This window comes from Microcaecilia unicolor, chromosome 5 (genome assembly GCF_901765095.1).
Source record: "Microcaecilia unicolor chromosome 5, aMicUni1.1, whole genome shotgun sequence".
NCBI classification, from domain to species: Eukaryota; Metazoa; Chordata; class Amphibia; order Gymnophiona; family Siphonopidae; genus Microcaecilia; species Microcaecilia unicolor.
Genome location: NC_044035.1, coordinates 247,680,473 through 247,705,593, shown reverse-complemented (window position 1 = coordinate 247,705,593; position 25,121 = coordinate 247,680,473). Strand labels below are relative to the sequence as shown.

General features: G+C 42.6%; 1 protein-coding gene across 2 annotated transcripts in view; it reads right to left on the bottom strand.

The window, feature by feature from the left end:
- Nucleotides 1-25,121, bottom strand: part of TMEM39A (transmembrane protein 39A) — a 149,305-nt gene that overhangs the window by 12,663 nt on the left and 111,521 nt on the right. For both annotated transcript variants that reach the window (XM_030203931.1, XM_030203930.1), the window contains 3 exons: nucleotides 17,162-17,316; nucleotides 14,899-15,247; nucleotides 5,769-5,956 (listed from right to left, as the gene is read on the bottom strand). In XM_030203931.1, the coding sequence (XP_030059791.1) occupies nucleotides 5,769-5,956; nucleotides 14,899-15,247; nucleotides 17,162-17,316 (692 nt within the window). The remainder of the gene's footprint in view (nucleotides 1-5,768; nucleotides 5,957-14,898; nucleotides 15,248-17,161; nucleotides 17,317-25,121) is intronic.

Sequence of the window (25,121 nt, the reverse complement as noted above, 5' to 3'; positions counted from 1 at the left end):
CAGTTAATATAACCATATTAAAAAAAAACATTGTTAGCTAGCAGCCTGCAAAGGCCATGTCATCTTAATGCTAATCAGTTAAACTTTGTAGAGTAACGATCCCAGGGTAGTTAGCCCAGAGTAACTATCATTATCCTAGAGTACTTATGAATGTCCCAGGTATCATCAATCTGCCTCAGTGGTATCATCCCAGTTCCATTGAAAAATGTGTCCATTAATCAGCAGGTGAAGATGGAGATAGAGAACTGAAAACTGAGCTGAGTCTTCTCTCTCTCTCTTGGCATCCAGTCCAGCTCCTCAGTATTTTCTATCTCTGGCAGGTGAATGGACACATTTTTCAGCCTCTGGTTCTGAGTGCTTTGCTCCTGGTCTAGTTGGTCAACTGGTCCCCAGTTGAGATTTTTTGGTAGCTTCAGTCTGCAGAGTCATATCTGGAAGTCTTCAGATCCCTGTGTCTCAGGTGCCCCACAAAACTTTACTTCTTCCCTCCCTTCACCTCTCCCGTTTCCTGTGGAGCTCTCCTTTTCCAGCACAACAACCTTAGAACAAAAGGAGAAGGAAAGAGGTTTGCTGGAGAGTGTGGGACAGATTATCCATCCTAAACCTCTCTCATCTGTGGCAAGACTTTGAGGGGAGCAGCTGACAGTGGTAAATCAGACTAAAGTTTGACTCAGAACTGTTTGGAGGGCTACATGTTCTACTTGGTGCAGGGGAGGGATCCTGACTCACCAATTGGGATATGTTGTGCTGCACTTGTGACAGTGTGAATGGTAACTCCCTTGGAGGCAGTTAAGCCATGCTCCTACTGTGGGCCCCGCCAGCTGGCATCAGGGCGTTGCTGTGTGTAAAAGCCAAGAATCCCATGGGATGTGGAGGAAATGATCGGCGGTGGCACATCTTCAAACTTGGCGCAGCATCCGAATACGCCATAGTGTTCGAGCTCTCCGGCAGGGCTGGTATGTAGTTTGATGCAGGAGCGCACGGAAACGGGTGCCGTTTTGTCAAGACCGACTGGCAGTGAGGAGCAGCCTCTGGCTGATCATGCACAAAGCTCAGCCACCATTTTACAGCCTCAGGGCCCAACAGAGCATTCAGCTGCATTGAGCTCTTTGTTTTCTCAGGAGTTTATATTGCTCTTACACCATGTCTACACAGTCAGAGTTGCTGCAAGGTGCTTCAATGTCTCACCCCGCTGCCCCTATAGCTCCTAAGAGATCTCACTTAGCCTCAACTGAAGGTCTATCTCTGCTTCTCCTTCTGTATCTGATGTGGCCTCAGTCTATTCAGAGGAACAATCATTGAAGGAGCAGTTAGAGGATGGAGAGCTCCTTCTTGAGGAGGGGGATGATCCAAAAGTAATGAGGATGTTTCCCTGACCCTGCCTAGATTTGCAATGTTAGATACTGTTCCCTCTGTTTGCTTCTTGTATACTTTCCTAAGTTTCCAACTTTGTAATTTTTACTTAACTTTCTGTAAGCCACATTGTGCCTGCATGAGTGGGAAAATGTGGGATATAAGCGAACCATAAATAAATAAATAAACAGGAGCTCAGTACTCTTTTTTTCTGAGGTACTGGCAGTGCTTCCATTGAAGAGCCTTCTGCTTTGGCATCAGTGCTGAAAGCATTTAGGGCCAAGCTGATCTTTCTTATGCCCTCCCTCACCAAGTAGGGGACCTACCAGTTCTTTATCCTCGTCCCTCGTCCATATTACATTTGCATGCTCAAACATCTGCATATTTCTCTCTCTTACTTCCCTATTCCCTCCCAAACATGAATGTTCTTAATGACTTCCCAGAACCTGAACAAAACATTCATTACTAAAGCATGTTGAAACTGTTAATTCAGGAATCTGGAACTAGGTTAAATGCATCTGTCCTGCTCTGTCTTAAAATTATCTGTTGCACATTTTTAATACTTAACTCTTGATATTCCCTTCTGAGCTGGGGGTGCTATCATTTTCATAGTACATTCTTAATATCATCAGTTTTTTTCATATTTGTTGATTACGAGGGGGCTTAAAGGTCCTTCTAAGGCCTTCCCGATGCATCCAATCATTCAGGACCTGATTACAACAGAATGGGTCTCACCAGACATGGGCTGAAAGTGGGAAGAGCCATGGTTCACCTCTACCACTTTAGTTCCAGAAGAGAAAGATAAATTGCAACTTCCCACCCTGGTCTCCCTGGTTATGACAGTGACATAGACCACCCTGCCGGTGGAACGGGGCAAGTCTTTAAAGCGGCCTCTTTGGACCTTCAAGTGACAGTGTGCAGCTCATTCGTGACAAAAGAATGCCTGTAGTGGCATCAGCAGTCAGCAAGGTAAGATGGACACCATAACGCCCCGGTAGAAGCGGGGTCCACCTACTTAGTGGATGCTATTTATGACCTGTTATGGCTTTCGGCTTTCAGTAAGCATTTGGCTTGTCTTGGCATGTTGGCAACTATGGTTGCAGCATGGGGCAGCAGACGCTAAAGTCTCCAATGACCTGTTCCTACCCAGATCCAAAGGTCTCTATTCTATCCTCATCCTTCTAAATTTATCTAGCTTTTGACACTGTTGATTACCGCCTACTCCTTGATACGCTCTCCTTACATGGATTTCAGGCAGAGCACTGTTCTTTCCTGGTTTTCTTCTCATCTCTCCCATCGCACTTTTAGTGTATACTCTGGTGGATCCTCCTCCACTTCTATACTACCACTATCAGTTGGTGTACATCAGGGCTCTGGTCTTGGGACCTCTTCTTTTCTCTATCTATACTTCTTCCCTTGGTGCTCTGATCTCATTCCATGCTTTTCAGTATCACCTTTATGTTGATGACTCCCTGCTCTACCTCTCTACACCGGAAATTTCAGCAGGAATCCAGACCCAAGTATCAGCCTGCCTGTCTGTCATTGCTGCCTGAATGTCTCACCACCAACTGAAACTAAACATGACTGACTGAGTTTCTTATCTTTCCCCCCTAAACCAACCTCTCCTCTTCCCCCATTCTCTATCTCTGTGGATAACACTTTCATCCTCCCTATTTTATCAGTTCATAACCTTGGGGGTCATAAAAACATAGCTATATGACTGCAGATAAGGGCCAGATGGCCCATCTAGTCTGCCCATCCTCTGTAACCATTAACTCCTCCTGATTCCATTTGATTTGAGAAACCTCACAATCCTCTGCTTTAGAAGCAAATGTTTTTTTTTTTCTACAATAAAGCAGTTTTCCATCCTTGCATTGTAGCTGTATAACTTACTTTGTTCTTTTGGGAATTTTATGGGTTGGGAATATCAGGTACTGATGTGAGAGAGAAGAGGAGGAGGAAATCTTAGGGCAGTAGTTCTTGAACTAGAAAGTTGCACAGGGAAAGAAATTTCACCAATCCCCGTCTGTACCCACTGGAATCTAACCCACCCCCACTGGAAATTCCACCATCCCTGCCTGTCCCCTGTGTTAAAAAAAATCTGAATTATGGTAAAATAGCTCCTTAACAGTAGCCCATGTTGATAACTTTCCCTCTCAGTGCTTATGGGAATTTCAGGAGCTATCAAACATATCCATTAATTTTTTTTAGTACTATTATAATTCCCATGGCACAAAGAAAGGATAGGTAGGACGGCCTGGCACTACATTTCCACAGGATCCCCAAAGGATCTGCGTTCATCCCTGTGAGAATCCCACGGGAACTGCAGGATTCCAGCTATCCCCATGCAGCTCTCTCTCTCAAACCTGCTCAAGGGACCACCAGCCATTCAGGTTTTAAGAATATCCCAAATGTTAAATTTACATAAGGGATTCACAACATTACCCCGGTTCATGTATACGCAGGGTCAAAACTTGGGTGAAAAGCTTTCAATCAACAGGCATATGAATAAAAAGGAAGAAGGGCATCATAAGTGCGAAGGATGTAGGTATTGTCAGCATGCCATAGAAACCCAGTGGATACAAATACTGAACCAACAGAAAGAGAAAAATTTTTATGTGAAATCTAGGACTAATTGTGATTCATCTTACATTATATATGCTATTCAATGTCCTTATGGACAATGATATATATGTCAGACAGTTAAAAAAAAAGTTAAACATCAATTGGCCAAACATTTGAGTAATATTAAGTTATAGAAATTGAAGCTCCTCTAGTGGAACACCGGGTTTTGGCACAGCATGAGATATGTGATTTGAAGTTTGTAGTGTTGATTCATTTTGATTTGCAGGATGGGGGCAATATCATACAGAAGATGTTCCAAAGAGAACAAAGATTGATATTTGAGTGTAAAACTGAGTCCTGAGTGGTTACGGAAGTAGTTGCGTGATGTAATCAACCACTGTTTAAACAGTTGGGAAATCAGTAATGCACATGCACCGGTGTTTTGGAGTGCAGTGGTGCCATTGCTCCTGCTGCCAGATAGAGATCCACTCTGGTTTTGTGGTCAAAACTAAGGTTCAGAAATTTAAGGTATGTGATTGTTAAAGAAAATTAGGTAGGGTTTAGAGGGTATATAAGATATTTAGCTCTCCTTTTATTAATTTGTCATTGTAGTTAAACCCTGAAGACACCTAGAACAAAATACAGAACTGTATTGGATTTGACAAAGTAAGAAGCGGGGTGGATAACCATCAGGTGACCAAGGAGACGGAAATAATTATAGGGAGCTGAACAGTTTGCATATCTGGAGGACTTTGATACTCACATGCTTTTCTACGTGGTTTGAGGACACTCCTCCTTTGAGATGTGAAGAGTATAATCACTGAAAGTTTACAAAAAATATGCTTGACGAGAGAAGACCATTGAAGAAGGTTTAGTTTTATGTCTGACAAAATCTTGTATTGAACACTGAAATATGTAAATTATATGTGATGCAGTTCATTTATGGGATATCTTTTTGTATACATTATACTGAAAAAAATATGTTACTCATGTTATCAGGAAGGTGATGAAGTAAGGTAGGGTGAGTGGTTTGAATAGTGAGTGTGCAAGGTTAATATTAGGTGAGTCATGAAAATTAAAAAAAAGTTTTATAATATTATTGATTAAAGGTGGGATTGTTATTAATATTTTGGTAGTTACTTGGTATTTGGAATATATATTTTGTAACTAGACAAACTGGGATACTCAGTGTAGTGAGATGCATATTCATTAGGGATATCCCAACTGGCTGGTGTTCCCGTAGAACAGGTTTAAGAACCACTGTCTTAGGGAAAATAGAAGAGAGGTGCTGGAAGGATCAGGGATAAAGAACAGGGGGGGGGGGGGATGGGGGGGGGCAAGGGAGATGCCCCTCCCCCAGGTTCAACTCTAGTTCCCCACCCTCCCTTCTCATCAAAGTACTAAGATATACATGCACCCATCCATTCTACCCCATTCCTCTTTCATATGCCACTTATTCCCTAGCATATTCAGCCCCTCTTTCACAACCTCCCCACCTCTTCTTTCACAAATTCCTCTCCATTCCCCAACCCTTCTTTCACAAATCCTCATCCATCTTCTCTTTTGTCTGGCAATCCTACCTCCACTCTCCTCCCTTGCCTGTACCCCCCAGCAACCCACTGCACTGATTAGGCCCACAGGAAGCTGTTAATTCTGTGGCTTTTCCCAGTGGCCCGGTGTAAAACAAAAAATTAAAGCTGGGAAAAGAGGACAGATTGTTTTGTTTCTTCAAGTTACCAGGTCTGTGTCAGTGCAAACCTAACATTTATGAAAGCTTTTTCTCTCCCCCTTCTGAACTCATATCTAAAAACAGCCACCCTCTATCACCTTCCCCAGAGACATCTACTCACATGTGCTGTGGTGCATTACTATAAGACCCGTGTTCTAGCCTCTGCCACTTGCCCAAGTGGGCAGCAGATTTGTGCAGCAGATCGCAGTATTTGGGTGGCAGCAGCTGTGTGGTCAGCATGACAAAAGCATTGATCCACACTATGATGAGGTGCTCGCATGACCAGCGCATGTCATAGTACTGAGTGCTCTGCAAAAGACAAAGCAATATAATTAGATTGGCACTGATTACAGCAACATTCAATGGCTAACGGCGAGGATAAAACCACAAGATATACTACTCTGCAAGCAGATCACAAAGATGACAACCCCAAGAACCTATATTGCGATACCCTTAGAAGAGGTAATGGTGGCCAACACTAACAGAATTTGAACACGCTTAGGACAAATAGAGGGCAGTGGTACAACAAGGGCAAAAGGTTAGGGGTCGGATGTTCTCTAATATCTATAAGTATGGACGTGCAAGTCTGAAGACAAGTCATGGGAAGTGATCTTATACACATAATTCACGCACACAACCATCAGGGAGAGCTAAGGTTTTACAGGCCAGAGGGGGAAGCAAATCTCTTCCCCTTCACCACCCTTAAAGTAATAGCAAAACAGGATGCGCTCAATAACTGTACAAACAAAGAAGGGTAATGATTAAGTTTGTTCCTTTCAACCTATAATGTAAGATGTTTTGATCTAAAAGAGATCACAGAGATTGTTAAGTACAGTAGGCAATGAGAACAGCGACACCATTCAAATCGACTTCTTTGGGTATAGCGGAGTTTAAGGGGTATAAGCCCTGTTATATGCATTAAAGAACAGTTTAGGGGGTGAAGAACTTTTGTGCATGAAAGAGCAGGACTTGGGTGTGATCATATGCAATGATCTTAAGGTGGTCAAATAGGTAGAAAAGGTGACGGTGAAAGCTAGAAGGATGCTTGGGTGCATAGGAAGAGGAATGGCCTGCTAGGGAAAAGGAGGTGGTGAAGACTCTGGTGAGACCTCATTTAGACTACTGTGTAAAATTCTGGAGACTGTACCTTCAAAAAGATATAAACAGAATGGAGTCAGTCCAGTGGGCAGCTACTAAAATGGTCAGTGGTCTTCATCATAAAGCATATGGGGACAAAGATCTCAATATGTATACTTTGGAAGAAAGGCAGGAGAGGGGAGATATCATAAATATCATGGAATCCTGGGCATCAGCCTTCAAGCTGAAATTGAATAGGGGAAAAACACACTGCCTGATACTCTCATTTCCACACAATACCGAACGCTTCACAACTATCAACGCCATGGGATCATCGCTTTCAATAACAGACAAATTGAAAATCCTAGGAATCACCATAGATTGCAACTTATCCCTTGACTACCAAGCAGCAGACACTACAAAGAAAATGTAAAACACTACTTTCCAAGAGATGTAGTCCACAACCTAGTCCAAACCATGGTCCTCACCCATGCTGACTACTGCAATGGAATCTACGCAGATGTAAGGAACAAACCTTAAAGAAATTACAAACAGCACAAAATACAGCAGCAAGACTCATATTCGGGGAAAAAAAAAAAAAAAGATTTGAAGGCGCTAGACCATTACTCCAAAAATTACACTGGCTACCTATCAAAGCACGTATATCCTTCAAAATCTGTTCTCTGGCCTACAGAATAATTTTCGGCCTCTCACCGGGCTACATGACCAGCCTAATAGACCTACCAATTTGTAACGTAACCAGGGGTGCGAGATCCTATCTTAACCTTCATTTCCCTAGATGTCAAGGCCTAAAATACAAATCTACACACACAATCAGCTTCTCATACATCTGCACCAAACTCTGGAACTCACTATCGAGAGACCTAAAATTCATGAACAATTATCTAATACTAGTAAAAAAGCCCCGTTTCTGATGCAAATGAAACGGGGGCTAGCAATGTTTTCTTCTGTGTGCATGTGGGAGTGTGTGTGTCCCTGCCCTCTGGCCTCTCTCCCCTCCCACCTCTGAGTCCTTCACTGTTACAGAGCCAGCGATTTGATTTCGTGCTCTGCTGTTTTCCTTCACTGACTGTGTTACATAGAGGGCGGGGCAGACACTCATAGGGAAACCGGATATCTCGCCCCCTTCACACTTCCGGCTGGAGGCTTCATAGAACGTTGGTTTTGCCTTTTATATATAGAGAGATTCTGAAAACACCTGAAAGCCCACTTGTTCAGAAAATTCCTTTCCGATGACACCACGTAGCCAAGCCAATCTCCAGAAAACACTTCGCAATCATGATGACAGTGGACAGTAACAAACTAAGCTTCAAACGGCTCTACTTCACGTAACCTGTCTACTTAAAGACAACTGTAAACCACATTATAGTCTGTTTACTCTAAGAGAATATGGGGTACAAATGCAGAAATAAATAATATGATAGAGACAAATACCTATGTGCAGGGGCGTAGCTACGGGTGGGCCTGGATGGGCCCAGGCCCACCCAGTTTCGTCTCAGGCCCATCCTCACCTTCTCCCACCCCCGCCGTAGCGCTGCCTGCTCTCCTGCACTTCGCGGTCTCTGTCTCCCACCCTCACGGCAGCGCTTTCAATTTGCTATCAGCGCTGCCTGCCTGACAGCTGACAGACACGGCACGACGTCCTCCTGCTCCGGGGCCTTCCCTCTGCCGCGTTGATTCAACTTCCTGTTTACGCAGGGTGGATTGCACGCGGCAGAGGGAAGGTCTCGGAGCAGGACGTCGTCGCGCCGCGTCTGTCAGCTGTCAGGCAGGCAGCGCCGATAGAGCGCTGCCGCGGGGGTGGGAGACAGAGACCATGAAGTGCAGGAGAGGAGGCAGCGCCACGGTGGGAGGTGTGGAGGCAGCGCCGATAACTTTAAATGTGCTGCGCGCTGCGTGTCTGTGTGGGGGTGGTTGTAGTGCCCACCCATCTAACCCGCTGGCCCCCCCAAAAATTGTCTTCTGGCTACGCCACTGCATATGTGGTATAAATGCACAGAAGGCGAGTCTCTTTCAATTGAAAGGAAGCTCTGGAATGAGGGGGCATAGGATGAAGGTGAAAGGGGATATAGTCGCAAGTAAACTGAGTAAACACTTCTTCACGGAAAGGGTGGTGAATTTGTGGAAAGGCTTCCTGGTGGAGGTGGTGGAGACAAAAACAGTATAAGAATTTAAGAGTGCTTGGGACAAGTAGGATCTCTAGCGAGTTATAGGGAGAGTAGATGGCATGGATGGGCACATTATTCTATGCTATAGCAATATAGTAATGTCAGATAATGACCTGCATAGTCCATCCAGTCTGCCCATCAAGTTGCCAAGGTTGAATCTGGTATGCTGCACAGGTTCTATTTCTTGTACTGCAGGCCTGTGCCATCAAATAGATTTTGTGTGTCAGACTGCTACACCACATTACATCAGACAAGGATAAAAACCGTAACACTGGCTGGTGGACGTGAGGATCGCCTGGTGACTTGCCTGCCTGGTGCGAAGGTGGCGGACCTCACGCGTCACCTAGATAGGATTTTAGATAGTGCTGGGGAGGAGTCTGCTGTCTTGGTACATGTGGGTACCAATGACATAGGAAAATGTGGGAGAGAGGTTCTGGAAGCCAAATTTAGGCTCTTAGGTAGAAAGCTCAAATCCAGATCCTCTAGGGTAGCATTTTCTGAAATGCTACCTGTTCCACGTGCAGGGCCCAAGAGACAGGCAGAGCTCCAGAGTCTCAATGCGTAGATGAGACGATGGTGCAGGGAGGAGGGTTTTAGATTTGTTAGGAACTGGGCAACATTCTGGGGAAGGGGGAGCCTATTCCGAAAGGATGGGCTCCACCTTAACCAGGGTGGGACCAGGCTGCTGGCGTCGGCATTTAAAAAGGAGATAGAGCAGCTTTTAAACTAGAAATGGGGGGAAGGCCGACAGTCGCTCAAAAGCGCATGGTTCGGGAAAAGGTATCTTGCAAAGATACCTCACAAACAGGGAAGATAGGGTTTCTGGATAGTGAGGTTACACAACAGACTGTGGTAGGCCAGGTGCCCTCAAATACAACTAAAGATCAGACAAAAGATGTCAAATCAATAGTGTCAGGTACTAAGCATCATGCAAATAAGAACAACAAACATACTCTGAAATGTCTATATGCAAATGCTAGGAGTCTAAGAAATAAGATGGGAGAGTTGGAATATATTGCACTAAATGAAAAATTGGATATAATAGGCATTACTGAGACCTGGTGGAAGGAGGATAACCAGTGGGACACTGTCATACCGGGGTACAAAGTATATCGTAATGATAGGGTGGACCGGATTGGTGGAGGGGTAGCATTGTATATTAACGAGAGCCTTGACTCAGATAGATTACAAATTCAGCAGGACACAAATCACACCTTTGAATCACTGTGGGTTGAAATTCCATGTATAAAAGGGAAAAAAATGGTGATAGGAGTGTACTACCGTCCGCCTCGCCAGGATGAGCAGGTAGACACAGAAATGATAAAAGAAATCAGAGACGCGAACAAAATGGGCAATGTGATAATAATGGGTGACTTCAATTATCCAAATATAGACTGGGTAAATGTAACATCGGGACACGCTACAGAGATACAATTCCTTGATGAAATCAAGGACAGCTTTATGGAGCAACTGGTGCAGGAGCCGACGAGAGAAGGAAAAATTCTAGACTTGGTCCTTAGTGGCGCGCATGATCTGGTGAGGGACGTTATGGTACTGGGGCCGCTTGATAACAGTGACCATAATATGATCAGTTTTGACATCGACCTTGAAGTAACTGTACACAGAAAGTCAAATACGTTAGCGTTTAACTTTAAAAAAGGAGACTATGATAAAATGAGAAGAACGGTAAAAAAAAAACTTAGGGGGGCAACTGAGAGAGTAAAAACTGTACAACAGGCGTGGACGCTGTTCAAAAATACCATCCTGGAGGCCCAGGCCATACATATTCCGCAAATTAGAAAAGAAAGACGGAAGTCCAAAAGACAGCCGGCCTGGTTGAAAAGTGAGGTGAAGGAAGCTATTAGGGCTAAAAGAAACGCCTTCAGAAAATGGAAGAAGGAACCGTCTGAAAATAACAAGAAACAGCATAAGGAGTGTCAAAGCAAATGCAAGGCGCAGATTAAGAAGGCCAAGAGGGAGTATGAAAAAAAGATAGCATTAGAGGCAAAAAAACATAGTAAAAAATTTTTTCGGTATATTAAAAGCAGGAAGCCGGCAAAAGAATCGGTTGGGCCGCTGGATGACCGAGGGGTAAAAGGGGCGATCAAGGAAGACAAAGACGTAGCGGAGAGACTGAATGAATTCTTTGCTTCGGTCTTCACCGAGGAAGATTTGGGTGGGTTACCGGTGTCGGAAATGGTATTTCAAGCGGACGAGTCGGAGAAACTTACTGACTTCACGGTAAACCTGGAGGACGTAATGGGGCAGTTCGGCAAACTGAAGAGTAGCAAATCTCCTGGACCGGATGGTATTCATCCTAGAGTACTGATAGAACTGAAAAACGAGCTTGCGGAGCTACTGCTAGTGATATGCAACTTATCCTTAAAATCGAGCGTGGTACCGGAAGATTGGAGGGTGGCCAATGTAACGCCCATTTTTAAAAAAGGCTCCAGGGGAGATCCGGGAAATTATAGACCGGTGAGTCTGACGTTGGTGCCTGGGAAAATGGTAGAGGCTATTATTAAAAACAAAATTACAGAGCACATCCAAGGACATGGATTACCGAGACCAAGTCAGCATGGCTTTTGCGTGGGGAAATCTTGCCTGACCAATTTACTTCAATTCTTTGAAGGAGTGAACAAACATGTGGACAAAGGGGAGTCGGTTGATATTGTGTATCTGGATTTTCAAAAGGCGTTTGACAAGGTACCTCATGAAAGGCTACAGAGGAAATTGGAGGGTCATGGGATAGGAGGAAATGTCCTATTGTGGATTAAAAACTGGTTGAAGGTTAGGAAACAGAGAGTGGGGTTAAATGGGCAGTATTCGCAATGGAGAAGGGTAGTTAGTGGGGTTCCTCAGGGGTCCGTGCTAGGACCGCTGCTTTTTAATATATTTATAAATGATTTAGAGATGGGAGTAACTAGCGAGGTAATTAAATTTGCTGATGACACAAAGTTATTCAAAGTCGTTAAATCACGACAGGATTGTGAAAAATTACAAGAGGACCTTACGAGACTGGGAGACTGGGCGGCTAAATGGCAGATGATGTTTAATGTGAGCAAGTGCAAGGTGATGCATGTGGGAAAAAAGAACCCGAATTATAGCTACGTCATGCAAGGTTCCACGTTAGGAGTTACGGACCAAGAAAGGGATCTGGGTGTCGTCGTCGATAACACACTGAAACCTTCTGCTCAGTGTGCTGCTGCGGCTAAGAAAGCGAATAGAATGTTGGGTATTATTAGGAAAGGTATGGAAAACAGGTGTGAGGATGTTATAATGCCGTTGTATCGCTCCATGGTGCGACCGCACCTTGAGTATTGTGTTCAATTCTGGTCGCCGCATCTCAAGAAAGATATAGTAGAATTGGAAAAGGTGCAGCGAAGGGCGACTAAAATGATAGCGGGGATGGGACGACTTCCCTATGAAGAAAGACTAAGGAGGCTAGGGCTATACAGCTTGGAGAAGAGACGGCTGAGGGGAGACATGATAGAGGTATATAAAATAACGAGTGGAGTGGAACAGGTGGACGTGAAGCTTCTGTTCACGCTTTCCAAAAATACTAGGACTAGGGGGCATGCGATGAAACTACAGTGTAGTAAATTTAAAACAAATCGGAGAAAATTTTTCTTCACCCAACGTGTAATTAAACTCTGGAATTCGTTGCCGGAGAAAGTGGTGAAGGCGGTTAGCTTAGCAGAGTTTAAAAAGGGGTTGGACGGTTTCCTAAAGGACAAGTCCATAAACCGCTACTAAACGGACTTGGAAAGATCCAAGATTCCAGGAATAACGTGTGGAATGTTTGTACGTTTGGGAAGCTTGCCAGGTGCCCTTGGCCTGGATTGGCCGCTGTCGTGGACAGGATGCTGGGCTCGATGGACCCTTGGTCTTTTCCCAGTGTGGCATTACTTATGTACTTATGTACTGCTGATCCAAACCAGGAACAGTATATGTCCAGTGACTCAACTAAAATCTAGCCTGGATGATTCAAGACATCCTCAAGGAAGGGATATTGCACCTTATTTCAGGATATTTATTTATTAGAATTTATTAACAGTCTTCATAAGGAGAATCACCCAAGATATTTGAGGCTGATGTGGAAAACACTCATATGATTGGGCTGATACTATCAATAACCCTGGGTAGTCTTATTTTAAACTAGGCCATAGCACCAAGACCATAATTACTTCATTTCTAAGTAAGGTTCATAATGCCTTGGAAAGGGGACTGGTGGACTTAGCTGTGTCCTTAGATCTTTTGGCGGATTTTGATCTTGTGGTCACTTCTCATGTCACGTCTGCTTGAATTAGGGATAGTTGGAATTCTGACATGGTTCATATTTTTATAGAATCTACAGTTTCAGGACTCCATACCATCAAGTACATTTGCTTTTCATCTCTTGACCTGTGGAGTCCCCCAGGGCTCAATTCTTTCTCCTTTTCTGTTTAACATTTTTCTAAGACCTTTAGTGAATGCCATTCAGATCACAATGTTAGTGCTTATATTTAAACAGATGACATTTTGGTAGTTTATTATGTGTCCCCTTATCAAACCTGACTTTACTCCACTGTATCAGTGTTTGGACAGGGTGGTAATGTGGCTTCAATCACATCATTTAGTTCTTAATCCAGAAATAACTATGGTATGTTACATCATGGGAGGTCATGTTAGACCATGGGAGGTTGTGATCACTCATCTATTGATCCAGTTCTGTTCGGTCAACCAATTCAAATTGTGGATTCCTTCAGTTATCTTGGGGGTAATGGTGCCCTATCAACTCTCCTGTGCGACACAGGTTTCCACAGTAGTAAAGACAGTTGATGTAGGACAGCAAAACATTTGGGAAATTCACCCTATTTCAATGACATGTCTATTCACACTTCATTAATATCTCAAATCGATTATTGTAATGTTGTTTACACTGGCACTACACAGACGAACCATAAAAAGCTACAGACTTCAAAAATTCAGCTGTTTCGGGCCAAAAAGTTTAATCATGTCACCCTGCTCTATAATAAAAAACATTGGCTCCACTCAGCTATTGTATTCAGTTTAAAATATTGTATGTGACCTTTAAGGCTTTCCAAAATGGTAGCCCACCTTATCTCGCTTCTCATATGCTCCTTTTCTGTCTTCCAAACCTACTTGATCATTTAACACCTACTGACTGGTTTTCCTGGCACCGGCCTAAGCACATCTTGAATGTACTAGACATTCAGCATTATTCAGCGTGGCCCCTGCATTATGGAATTCGCTGCCCTTGGAGATCGAGCTAAATTATTGTTCGAAGCCTTTAAAGTTGCTTTGAAAACATATTTCTGTCTGATACATAGGGTCTGGGGCTCAGTGGGCATTGGCTGAAGCCCACATCTCAGTTTGCTTCTTGGAGAAACGGATGGCCTTTGTGTGGGTTGCGCTTTTCTATTGATCAATGGAGTTCTTTTCTTTTTCAAACATTTAGCTGTAAACTGCCTTCATCATGCTAGCCAGTTGAAGGCAGTATATCAACTTTCAATCAACAAACAAATCCATGGTTGCTCAGTATTCTCTAAATTCAAGTTTCATGAATTCTGTGGTTAGGTTTTCCCACAGCAAAATAGCACACAAATATTCTATTTTACTCTAAGTTAATAGACAACCTAGATTATACACCATCTTTAAGAAAGGGTACCTGAACTTACCTTCCTCCTTCCACCCTACTCCCCACTACCCTCCTCCCCCCCCCAAAAAAAAAAAACTAGACAAATGAAGGGATCAACACCACACTAATGAACAGTCAGTGTCCATGTCTTATTAGAGAAAGCTATGCAGAAAACAAAATGTCTCAGAGAATAGATGTTTTTGAAGGTGGTATCATCTTTTTAAAATTTTGATTTCCAAGTGTGACTCTCTAATAACAGGCATCCATGTTACCACTGGCATGCACCACAGATTAAATAGCCATGCCTAGAACAATCATGCTAGACTGCACCAAACTGTACTTACTTTTACAAAGCAGAGAGGCAGAAACGCTACATAGTAGGCACTGAAGAGGGAGTTAAAGAGGACTTCCTTGATCCTGCGGTTGAAGTCGGCTTTTAGGCACTCCACCTCATTGCGGATGAGGTCTGGTGACAGCGGGCAGCTGTGGTTGGGGATGGATGTGGGGTTATTGAACTGTTCTTTCAAGGACTCCCGAAGGAGGGAGAGGAAGTCTTTGGGTTTAACAAGGCTGCCAACATCGGTAGCACCATCTTCCACTAGCTGGTCTTGTACCAAATAGCTGCAATATGTCGGAAGAGGTTGAGCTCTACTATCTTGGTGGAAGCAGCAAAGCGGAACGTATACACCAAATCTGGGAGGAGAGGGGAAAAAAAACCCAAAACATACCATGTGAGCACAGAGAGGGAGAGAAAGAAATTACAGATTCAAAATACTAAGGGGGCTTCTCCCATGGTGTATTTAGAAGAAATGCTAAGTACAGAAGGGAGAGAGCTACAGTGGGAAGAAGAAAACAAGATTACGGTACTGTTAGGAAAGAGCACTGCATACACATGTAAAATACATGGAGAGAAAAGGAAGAACACGTCCACATATCAGAAAAAAACAAAAAAGCATAATACACAGGGATAATTTTATATAACAAGACACCTATAAAATTCCCAAAACCATTATATTTAGGCAAGCAACAACTATATGCCTTTTGGATAGATCTGGAACCCTATTTCACATAGTGCATAAATGTTCTTGTACAATTTACACCTGCTCTAAGGTAAATGCATCTACGTACATAAATATAGGCATACATTTTACAAAAGGGTCATGTACCCTACAACTCTGCCCAAACTTCACCCCTCCCCCCTTATTATGCCTACATGCAGCTCTTGTGCACACACCTTGAATGTGCATATTCACCTAAACAATTTTATAAATAGCCACTTCCATGCCCAAAACATACATTACATATGGAAAATGCTTTAATAAAAAATTATCCCAATAATGTACATCGGATAATGGGGAATAAAATTCTAGCATATCCAGACCTAGAACAGAAGTATCATGAGGAAGGAGAAGGAGAGGCAGAATATATAGAGGGGCATAATCGAAAGGGACATCCAAGTTTTGTTGAGGACGTCCTCACAAAACGTCCCGATGGAGGGGCAGGGAAATTCGTATTATCGAAAGAAGATGGACGTCCATCTTTCATTTCGATAATACAGTCGGGGACATCCAAATCTTGAAATTTAGGTCATCCCTAGACTTGGTCGTTTCTGATTTTTGGCGATAATGGAAACCAAGGATGCCCATCTCCGAAACAACCAAATGCAAGCCCTTTGGTCGTGGGAAGAGCCAGCATTAGTAGTGCACTGGTCCCCCTCACATGCCAGGAAACCAACCGGGCACCCTAGGGGGCACTGCAGTGGACTTCATAAATTGCTCCCAGGTACATAGCTCCCTTACCTTGTGTGCTGAGCCCCCCCCCCCCCCCCCAAAAAAAAAACCCACTACCCACAACTGTACACCACTACCATAGCCCTTACGGGTGAAGGGGGGGGGCACCTAGATGTGGGTACAGTGGGTTTCGGAGGGCTCGGTGTTTCCTCCACAAACATAACAGGTGGGGGGATGGGCCTGGGTCCGCCTGCCTGAAGTCGACTGCACCCACTGAAACTGCTCCAGGGACCTGCATACTGCTGTCACGGACCTGAGTATGACATCTGAGGCTGGCATACAGGCTGGCAAAAAATATTTTGAAATATATTTTTTGAGGGTGGAAGGGGGTTAGTGACCACTGGGGGAGTAAGGAGAGGTCATCCCCGATTCTCTCCAGTGGTCATCTGGTCATTTTGGGCACCTTTTTGTGCCTTGGTCGTAAGAAAAACACAACCAGGTAAAGTCATCCAAGTGCTCATCAGGGATGCCCTTTTTTTTTATGGATTGAGGACGTCCATGTGTTAGACATGCCCAAGTCCCGCCTCCGATACGCCCCCTTGAACTTTGGCCGTCCCTGCGACGGAAAGCAGTTAGGGACGTCCAAAATCAGCTTTCGATTATACCGATTTGGACGACCCTGTGAGAAGGATGCCCATCTTCCGATTTATGTCGAAAGATGGGCGTCCTTCTCTTTCGAAAATGAGCCCAATAGTGTTTCCAAGCAGATGAGGCAGGGATGTGCACACTGAAAGAGTTTAGGAAAAGAAATGGTGGGTGGCAGCATGGGGAACTGTCAAAGAGGAAAGGAAGAGAAGGGAACCCAGAGGATACTCACGGGTAGCCAAGGAAGAGCAAGTTGAGGACCGAATGGTTCCTGAAGAGGTTCACCAGGGTCCAACAGAGCACCCAGCCACAGAGTGTCAACAGAACTAGACGTGCTGTAATCAGGGCCGTATAGTGAACCATAGATGTTGTCCCCACCTGAGAAGCCTGAGGGGAGAAGGAAATGTGGTTAAAACTGTAGGCACAGGAACCAGGACCACACTATTTTGCCTTAACATTAGCAGGAAACTGCTAATGTGTCACGAAGCCCATTCTCTCTCAGTGCAGAAGTGCTCTGGAAACAATGCCCTGCTAGAAAACAGCAGGTTTCACAAAATCTGGATTTAAATAGCCAGCTCATTTAAAACAACAGTCCTGAAACATGCTAGAAAGTAAGCTATTAAAAATAAAAATGAGGTTTCAGCCTAAAGATAAACTGGGGACATGGGAGGGATGTTGATTCCAACTATCCATCTCCATGAGAAATCAAAAACACAAAATCAGACTTTATGTATGAATATTAAATTAGACAGAAGCCTAAGATATATATAAGATGACAGAAGGTTGAGGAATACTTTTCATTTGATTTATCTACTTTATATACCACTTAGCACAACAATGATATTAAAGCAGTTTATAGTAATGGCAATTATAGCACACAATACAAAACTCATATTATTTGAGCATAATTATAATAAAACCAAACTCAAGAGATCCCTACTAACTGAGGGCCCTTTTACTAAAGCTTAGCATGCGCTAATGGAATTAGTGTGTGCTAAATGCTAAGAAGCCCATGGGTATAAATTGGTTTCTTAGAATTTAGCATGCACTAATGGAGCAATTTTCTGATTTGACCACTCAGCCCTAGCCCAATCCATACTTAAACTCTGCTGCAAAGGCCAGGTTTTCAAGACTTTCTGAAAAGACAAATAATTAGGACTACTGTGCAGATTGATTGGTAAGGCATCGCAAAAAGAAGGCCCAGTAAAACAAAATGCTTTAAGCTGCGGTTAATCTAACACTAAACAATAGTAACAATCAAAAGTTTTCATAAGGAACACATGGTTCATGAAGGAAAATATTCCATCAATTTGCCTGAAAGATAAATATGAATTATCTTGATCTTCTTTTTTCTATTCTACTTTAATAAGTCACAAGCACGTAATCATTTTATTTTATTAACAAAGTGCTCATATTCCACAATTTCAAAATACATGTGTCCACAGTGGATCACAACTAGTATTTACTTATTTATTTATTTGTTGCATTTGTATCCCACATTTTCCCTCCTCTTTGCAGGCTCAATGTGGCTTACAATACATCATGAATAGTGGAAATGAGAAGAGAATAGGCAATTGGTATTACAGAAGGATTTTGGGTTACGTGATAATGATAAAGCATAATAGTGAAATAAGAAAACATTTTAAGATAATTCTAGGTACATGTGGGGGATTTCACATGTGATGATCTTAGTGATATGTCTTGTTGAAGAAATGAGTCTTCAGTAGTTTGCGGAAGCTGGTTAGTTCGTAGATTGTTTTTAGGTTGCGCGGCAGCACGTTCCAGAATTGTGTGCTCATATAGGGAAAGGTTGATGCATGCATTAGTTTATATTTTAGACCTTTACAGTTGGGGAAATGAAGATTAAGGAACGTGCGAGATGATTTTTTAGCATTTCTGGGTGGTAGGTCTATCAGGTCTGACATGTAGGCTGGGGCATCACCATGGATGATTTTGTGAACTAGGGTGCACACCTTGAACGCGATGCGTTCTTTGAGTGGGAGCCAGTGTAGTTTCTCTCGTAGGGGTTTAGCACTTTCATATTTTGATTTCCCGAATATGAATCTAGCTGCAGTGTTCTGGGCTGTCTGGAGTTTTTTTTTTTTTTTTTTTTGAGTATTTGCTCTTTGCAGCCAGCGTAAAGTGCATTACAATAATCTAGATGACTGAGTACCAATGTTTGAACCAAATTATGGAAGACGGTCCTTGGGAAGAATGGTCTTACTGTTTTTAATTTCCACATGGAGTGGAACATCTTTTTGGTTGTGTTTTTCGCGTGATTTTCTAGTGTTAGGTGCCGATCAATGGTAACTCCAAGAATTTTTAGGGTGTCCGAGATTGGTAGGTTCAGTTTTGGTGTATTGATGTTGGTAAATTTGTTCGAGTTGTGTTGAGAGGTGAGTATTAGACATTGGGTTTTTTCCTGCATTAAGTTTCAGCTGGAATGCATCTGCCCATGAATGCATGATATGTAGACTTTGGTTGATGTCGTTTGAAATTTCCTTTAAGTCTTGTTTAAATGGGATGTAGATCGTTACGTCATCAGCATATATGTATGGGTTGAGGTTTTTGTTTAATAGTAGTTTGGCCAAGGGTATCATCATTAGGTTGAATAAGGTTGGTGAAAGGGGGGATCCCTGTGGAACTCCGCATTCAGGTGTCCATGTGGCTGATGTAATTGAATTTGATGTCACTTGATATGAGCGTGTGGTTAGGAACCCCTTGAACCAATTGAGAACATTACCTCCGATTCCGAAGTATTCGAGGATGTGTAGTAGAATTCCATGATCAACCATGTCAAAGGCGCTAGACATGTCGAATTGTAGAAGTAGTATGTTCTTGCCGGTTGCAATCATTTGTTTGAAATTAGTCATGAGCGTAACTAGTACTGTTTCAGTACTGTGGTTAGAATGAAATCCTGACTGGGAGTCGTGTAGTACTGAGAACTTGTTTAGATAATTAGTGAGTTGTTTGGTCACCATCCCTTCTGTTATTTTGGTTATTAAGGGAATGGATGCTACTGGTCTATAATTGGTTAGTTCACTAGCATTTTTCTTTGCATCTTTGGGTATGGGTGTGAGTAGGATGTTTCCTTTCTCCTTCGGGAAGAGTCCATTTTGTAACAAAGTTCACGTGTTTCGTTAGGTCTGTTATAAATTGTTGAGGGACCGATGTCATAAGGTTGTTTGGGCATATGTCTAGTTTGCAGTGAGATTTGGTGAATCGTTTAAGCGTTTGGAAGATGAGATCTTCCGATAGTATCTCGAATTCGGTCCAAGTTCTATCTGCTGGGTATACTCCAGGGTCTGTGTCAAGGCAGTCTGGGAGTACATCGTATTCAATGGGGCTGACAGGTATTTTAAGTCGCAGTTGTTCGATTTTCTCCTTGAAGTATTTTGTGAGGTTGTCGGCTCCTGGTGTGTCTTTACTGTTTGTGACTGGTGTGGTGTCTAGTAGTTTATTCACAAGTTGGAAGAGTTTGTGTGTGTCCTTGTAGTTTGGTCCAACTTCCGTTTTGTAATATAGTCTTTCGGTTTGTCTTATAGTATATTTATATTTTCTTCAAAGTTGTTTCCAAGCGTTAAGTGTGGGTTCGTCTTTCTTTTTATTCCACGCGCGTTCTAATCTTCTAACTTGTGTTTTGAGTTTTTTTTCAGTTCTTCGTTGAACCATGGTATTGAGTTCTTTCTGTGTGAGGTTCTGGTTTGAATTGGGGCAATATTGTCTAATATTGATTTGCATCTATTGTCCCATTCTAAGAGGAATTGGATTGTGTCTGCTTTTATTGTCCATCCGTTGTGGTAGATCTGTTGCTAGAATGTTACCGGGTCTATTTTTCCTCTCGTGGTGTAGGTTTTCCGTGTTTTGTTTATTAAGTTAGTCTTTCGTTCGCCATTGGAGGGAGATGTATGCATTGTAGTGGTCTGACCACGGTTTAGGTGTCCATTTTGTATCTGTTAGTATAAGGTTTGAGTCGTGATCGAATTTGTATGTGAATGATGTCTAACGTGTGTCCTGTTATGTGGGTTGGTTGCGTGTTTGGTCCGTGAAGATCCCATAGTTGCAGGAACTCTTTGCATTCTTGGGTGCTTGTTGTGGTGAGATCTTCAAGGTGTAGGCTAATATCTCCTACTACGATGAGGTTTGAGGTACAGACACAAGTGTTCGAAATAAAGTCCATGAAGTGTGTTTGGGAATCTTGCCAGTTGCCTGGTGGTCTGTAAAGTATAACTGCGTTGAGGTGGTCCTGCAGATTTGGGTGATCGATTCTTACCGAGGCAATTTCGAGCTGTGGCAGAATGGATTCAGCTGTGGTTGTGATGGTGAATTCTGATTTATATATTATGGCTATTCCTCCTCCTCTTTTTCCGTTTCTTGTCCAGTGGGAAATTTTGTATCCTGGTGGACATAAGTCTAAGATTATTGGGTCTTTAAGGTCATGAATCCAGGTTTCAGTGATGAATAGGAGGTCAAGATTAACTGTAGTAATCCAATCTGTTATGATCTCTGCTTTATTTACTACTGATCTGGCGTTTACATATCCCATTTGGATTTGTCGGTAAAGTTCATTTTGGGACATGGTTGTGTTGATTTTTATTATTTGTCTGTTTTCTTGGTTTCTGGTTCTGGTGTGTCCTTTCTTTCCTTTCTGTTGGTTATTGCCGAATGTGTTTGTTTTTCCTTTTAGTTGGTTGTTGTTCTTTTGGACTAGTGAGTTGTAATTGGGTTGTCTGTGAGGTTTATATGCTGTTGGTAGATTGTTATTTATGTTTGGAGTGGTCCATGCGTAGTGGATTAGGGGGATGAAGTAGATTATCATGAGCAGTTTGTTGATATTCATGTTGGCTGTATTTGGTAGTGGTTGGTAGTTGGCGTTAGTGAATGAATTTTTGTGTGAGCCTCAAGCATTAAGCATATATAGGTACCTATAGGCATATATTAGCAGTTTGTGTGAACATCAAGCAGTATCAATATTAAGCATGTCTGAGCAGTTTTGCGTGAACATCAAGCAGTGTCAATATTAAGCATGTCTGAGCAGTTTTGCGTGAACATCAAGCAGTGTCAATATTAAGCATGTATAAGTATGTGCAAAGAACCCTAATTAATATGTGCATAACATACTATAAGAAAATAAATGATTTGCACAGGAAGAGCACTAACATTGCTGTATCATAAAGACACTGGGATCACAACCCTACAAGAATTGTACACAATTAAAAGGTTATGATCAGCTGGGATCTCCGTTCTGAGCGACAAGAAGTTTGATGATAATACCTACATCCTATGAACTCCAAAAAGAATGTTCTCTTTAGTATAATGCAAGTATTAAGGCTAGCACTAGCAGTCAATTTGAGAAACTGAGAACATACTGTACACATCCTGATTTAGGACTGTGTTTTATTACTATCTTGGGATGAGCAAAATTAACCCATTTGGAGAACCGTCCTGGAGAGGACAAACAGAAAAACTTAGCAGCAAGGTATTTAGAATGTAAAAAAAAAAAAAAAAAAAAAAAAAGCATAAAATCCGTTTTGAGGGGGAAATATACTGTATTAATCAGCAACGTTTTCCTCTTCTGCCCATCAGCGTGCTAGGACCCCAACAGCCATGGAATGGAAAAATTATGTCTTACCTGTTCATTTTCTTTCCTTTAGCCCTATCAGACAAATTCAGAACAAGTGAGTTGTGTCCATCAACCAGAGGATGGAGACAGAGAAAGAAAGTAGTTCTGTGTGATTCGTCCCATAAGGGCACTGTGCAGTGATAGAACTTTCAGTACTTCAAATGACAAAGCAATGGTCCTCAGGCTTACACCTCCAGTCAAATGCTGCCAGGCACTGTTGTACTCAACTGACATACAGTTTATCAACTAGGTCAGGAGCTACCTCAGAATTGAAAGAGGTAAGTTAGATGAATAGGAAGACATAGAGGCATATTTTCAAAGCACTTAGCCTTCCAAAGTTCCATAGGTTTCTATGGAACTTTAGAAGGCTAAGTGCTTTGAAAAGATGCCTGATAAGCTCTTTGTCCTGTGAAATTGTGAGAGATAGGAGAAAAAAACAAAATGGAAGTAGGTACAGTAATAATCAGAGGGAGGGTTTCTGGATTGGTTTGGTAAGATTACGAGAAAGAAAATTATCAGGTAAGACAGTTTTCCCTTCCATAGCATCCACATCAGATCAATCTAGAACAAGCAGAACGTAGCAAAGTAGTTTTCCAAAAAGGGTGGGAGTAGGAGTCCCATGCCATGCAAAGCCCAATACACAGGACACATAGGCCATAGCCTTTACCGAAAGTAAAACATGAATGGTAAGGTGAGAGAAAGATGGCAAAGCCTTTATAATCTTGCATAAGGGCAACAGATTTGCATTTTAGCCTTAAACATTATAAATGGAAGAAGTCAAACAAAATAAAACATGGAAAAGAAAATAAGATGATACCTTTTTTATTGAACATAACTTAATACATTTCTTGATTAGCTTTCGAAGGTTGCCCTTCTTCCTCAGATCGGAAATAAGCTTATTTCCGATCTGAGGAAGAAGGGCAACCTTCGAAAGCTAATCAAGAAATGTATTAAGTTATGTCCAATAAAAAAGGTATCATCTTATTTTCTTTTCCATGTTTTATTTTGTTTGATTTCTATTGATAACCTTTAAGAGTGGACTAACACGGCTACCACACCTACTTAAATGGAAGAAGAAATGGGACTCCCAATGTGTCCTCCCTGAAAAATGAAGGAACCATGGAAGGTGAAAGAAAGAAAATGACCTCAGTGGCCTCTGGACCACGACAGCTAAAGTTCTGAAGCAGCAGATCAACTGCAAAAAGGGCTCTAGATGGCATCTAAAAGAAGAGATTGGAATCAGAACTTATTAATCAATGGAAGCTGAAAAGTTGGGATGTTAACAGAGAACAGTGAAAGAAGCTCAGAACCTTATAACGAACTGCCCTTGGAACATCCCATGTCAACACAATTTGGAGGCCTTGAACATAGCACAAAGACAAGAGGGAGTGCATCCTCCTTTACCATGATAGCTCCTGGAGGAGGGTAACTCACTAGGAGATACAAATAAGTGGTATAACATACCCACAGAGTCAGGTTCTAATTTGGAAGCAAGAAAAGGGAAAAGTGGAATCCTCTAATGGTGTCTAACATGCTGCCTGTTCACAGACCATGACAACTGTGTCTATAGACACGCTGAAGAACCATGGTTATCTTGAAGCGTGTCATTTTGACAGCCACCAAACAGGAAATTGGACGGAAACAGAGTAGGAGAGAATTCCAAAGCTACGTAGGCAGTTTCAACTGAGAGAGTAACCTAGAATCCTGAGGAAATGGTAGTGACATGTTCATCTCTGTCTCTCTTTTTTTTTTTTTTTAATGTAGGCTCCATATTCCACAAGATACAAAGAGAAATGGGAAAGGAAAAGGGAATGAGGAAGGAAGGTGCAGAGGGCAGAATTCCATAACCAGCAAATTGAAGACTCCAGAGTCCTGAACTGGCCACTTTGGCATTCCTTTTCATCACCATCAAGTCCAGTAGAAAACCCTATCAGTCCACTATCAGCTGAAAAAGTCCACCTCCACATTCATGAACCCAGTGAAGTGAGCTGCTGACAAGCAGAGATGATTTTTCTTTTCCCAACTAATGAGGGAGGCGTTCTCCATTGCCCGTTGATCTAGGCTGTTGCGTCATTTTGTCAGAGAAAACTCAGACCGGGGTCCCACCAGAAAGGGAGCAAAGTCGCATAAGGCATTCTGCACTGCCTGAGTGCCAAACGATTTATCAGTTCAGGTGTCCTGAGTGAGATGAACTTGTAATGAGCTCCCCAACATGAATTGCTGGCGTCCGTTGTCACCTCTGCCCACTGTGTTATCGGAAAGGGAGCTCTGACAGTCAAATTCCTGGGCGACAATCACCACTTCATACTCCATCTGGCAACCAGCAACCAAGGAAGATGAAGGCCGTACTTGTAACACCAGTGACCAGCAGCTATGACATTCCTGTAACTGCTTCATTGAGCCCTTGCCCAAGGCACCACTACCATTGCCGCTTTCACTGACCCCAGAATCTGGACATAATCCCAGACCCTGGGCCTATCTTGACTGAAGAGAAGACAAATCTGTTGAACCAGCTTCAACCTCCTGCCTTCCTGAGAAAGAGCCTCTCCTGTGCTGTGACAAATAGAAT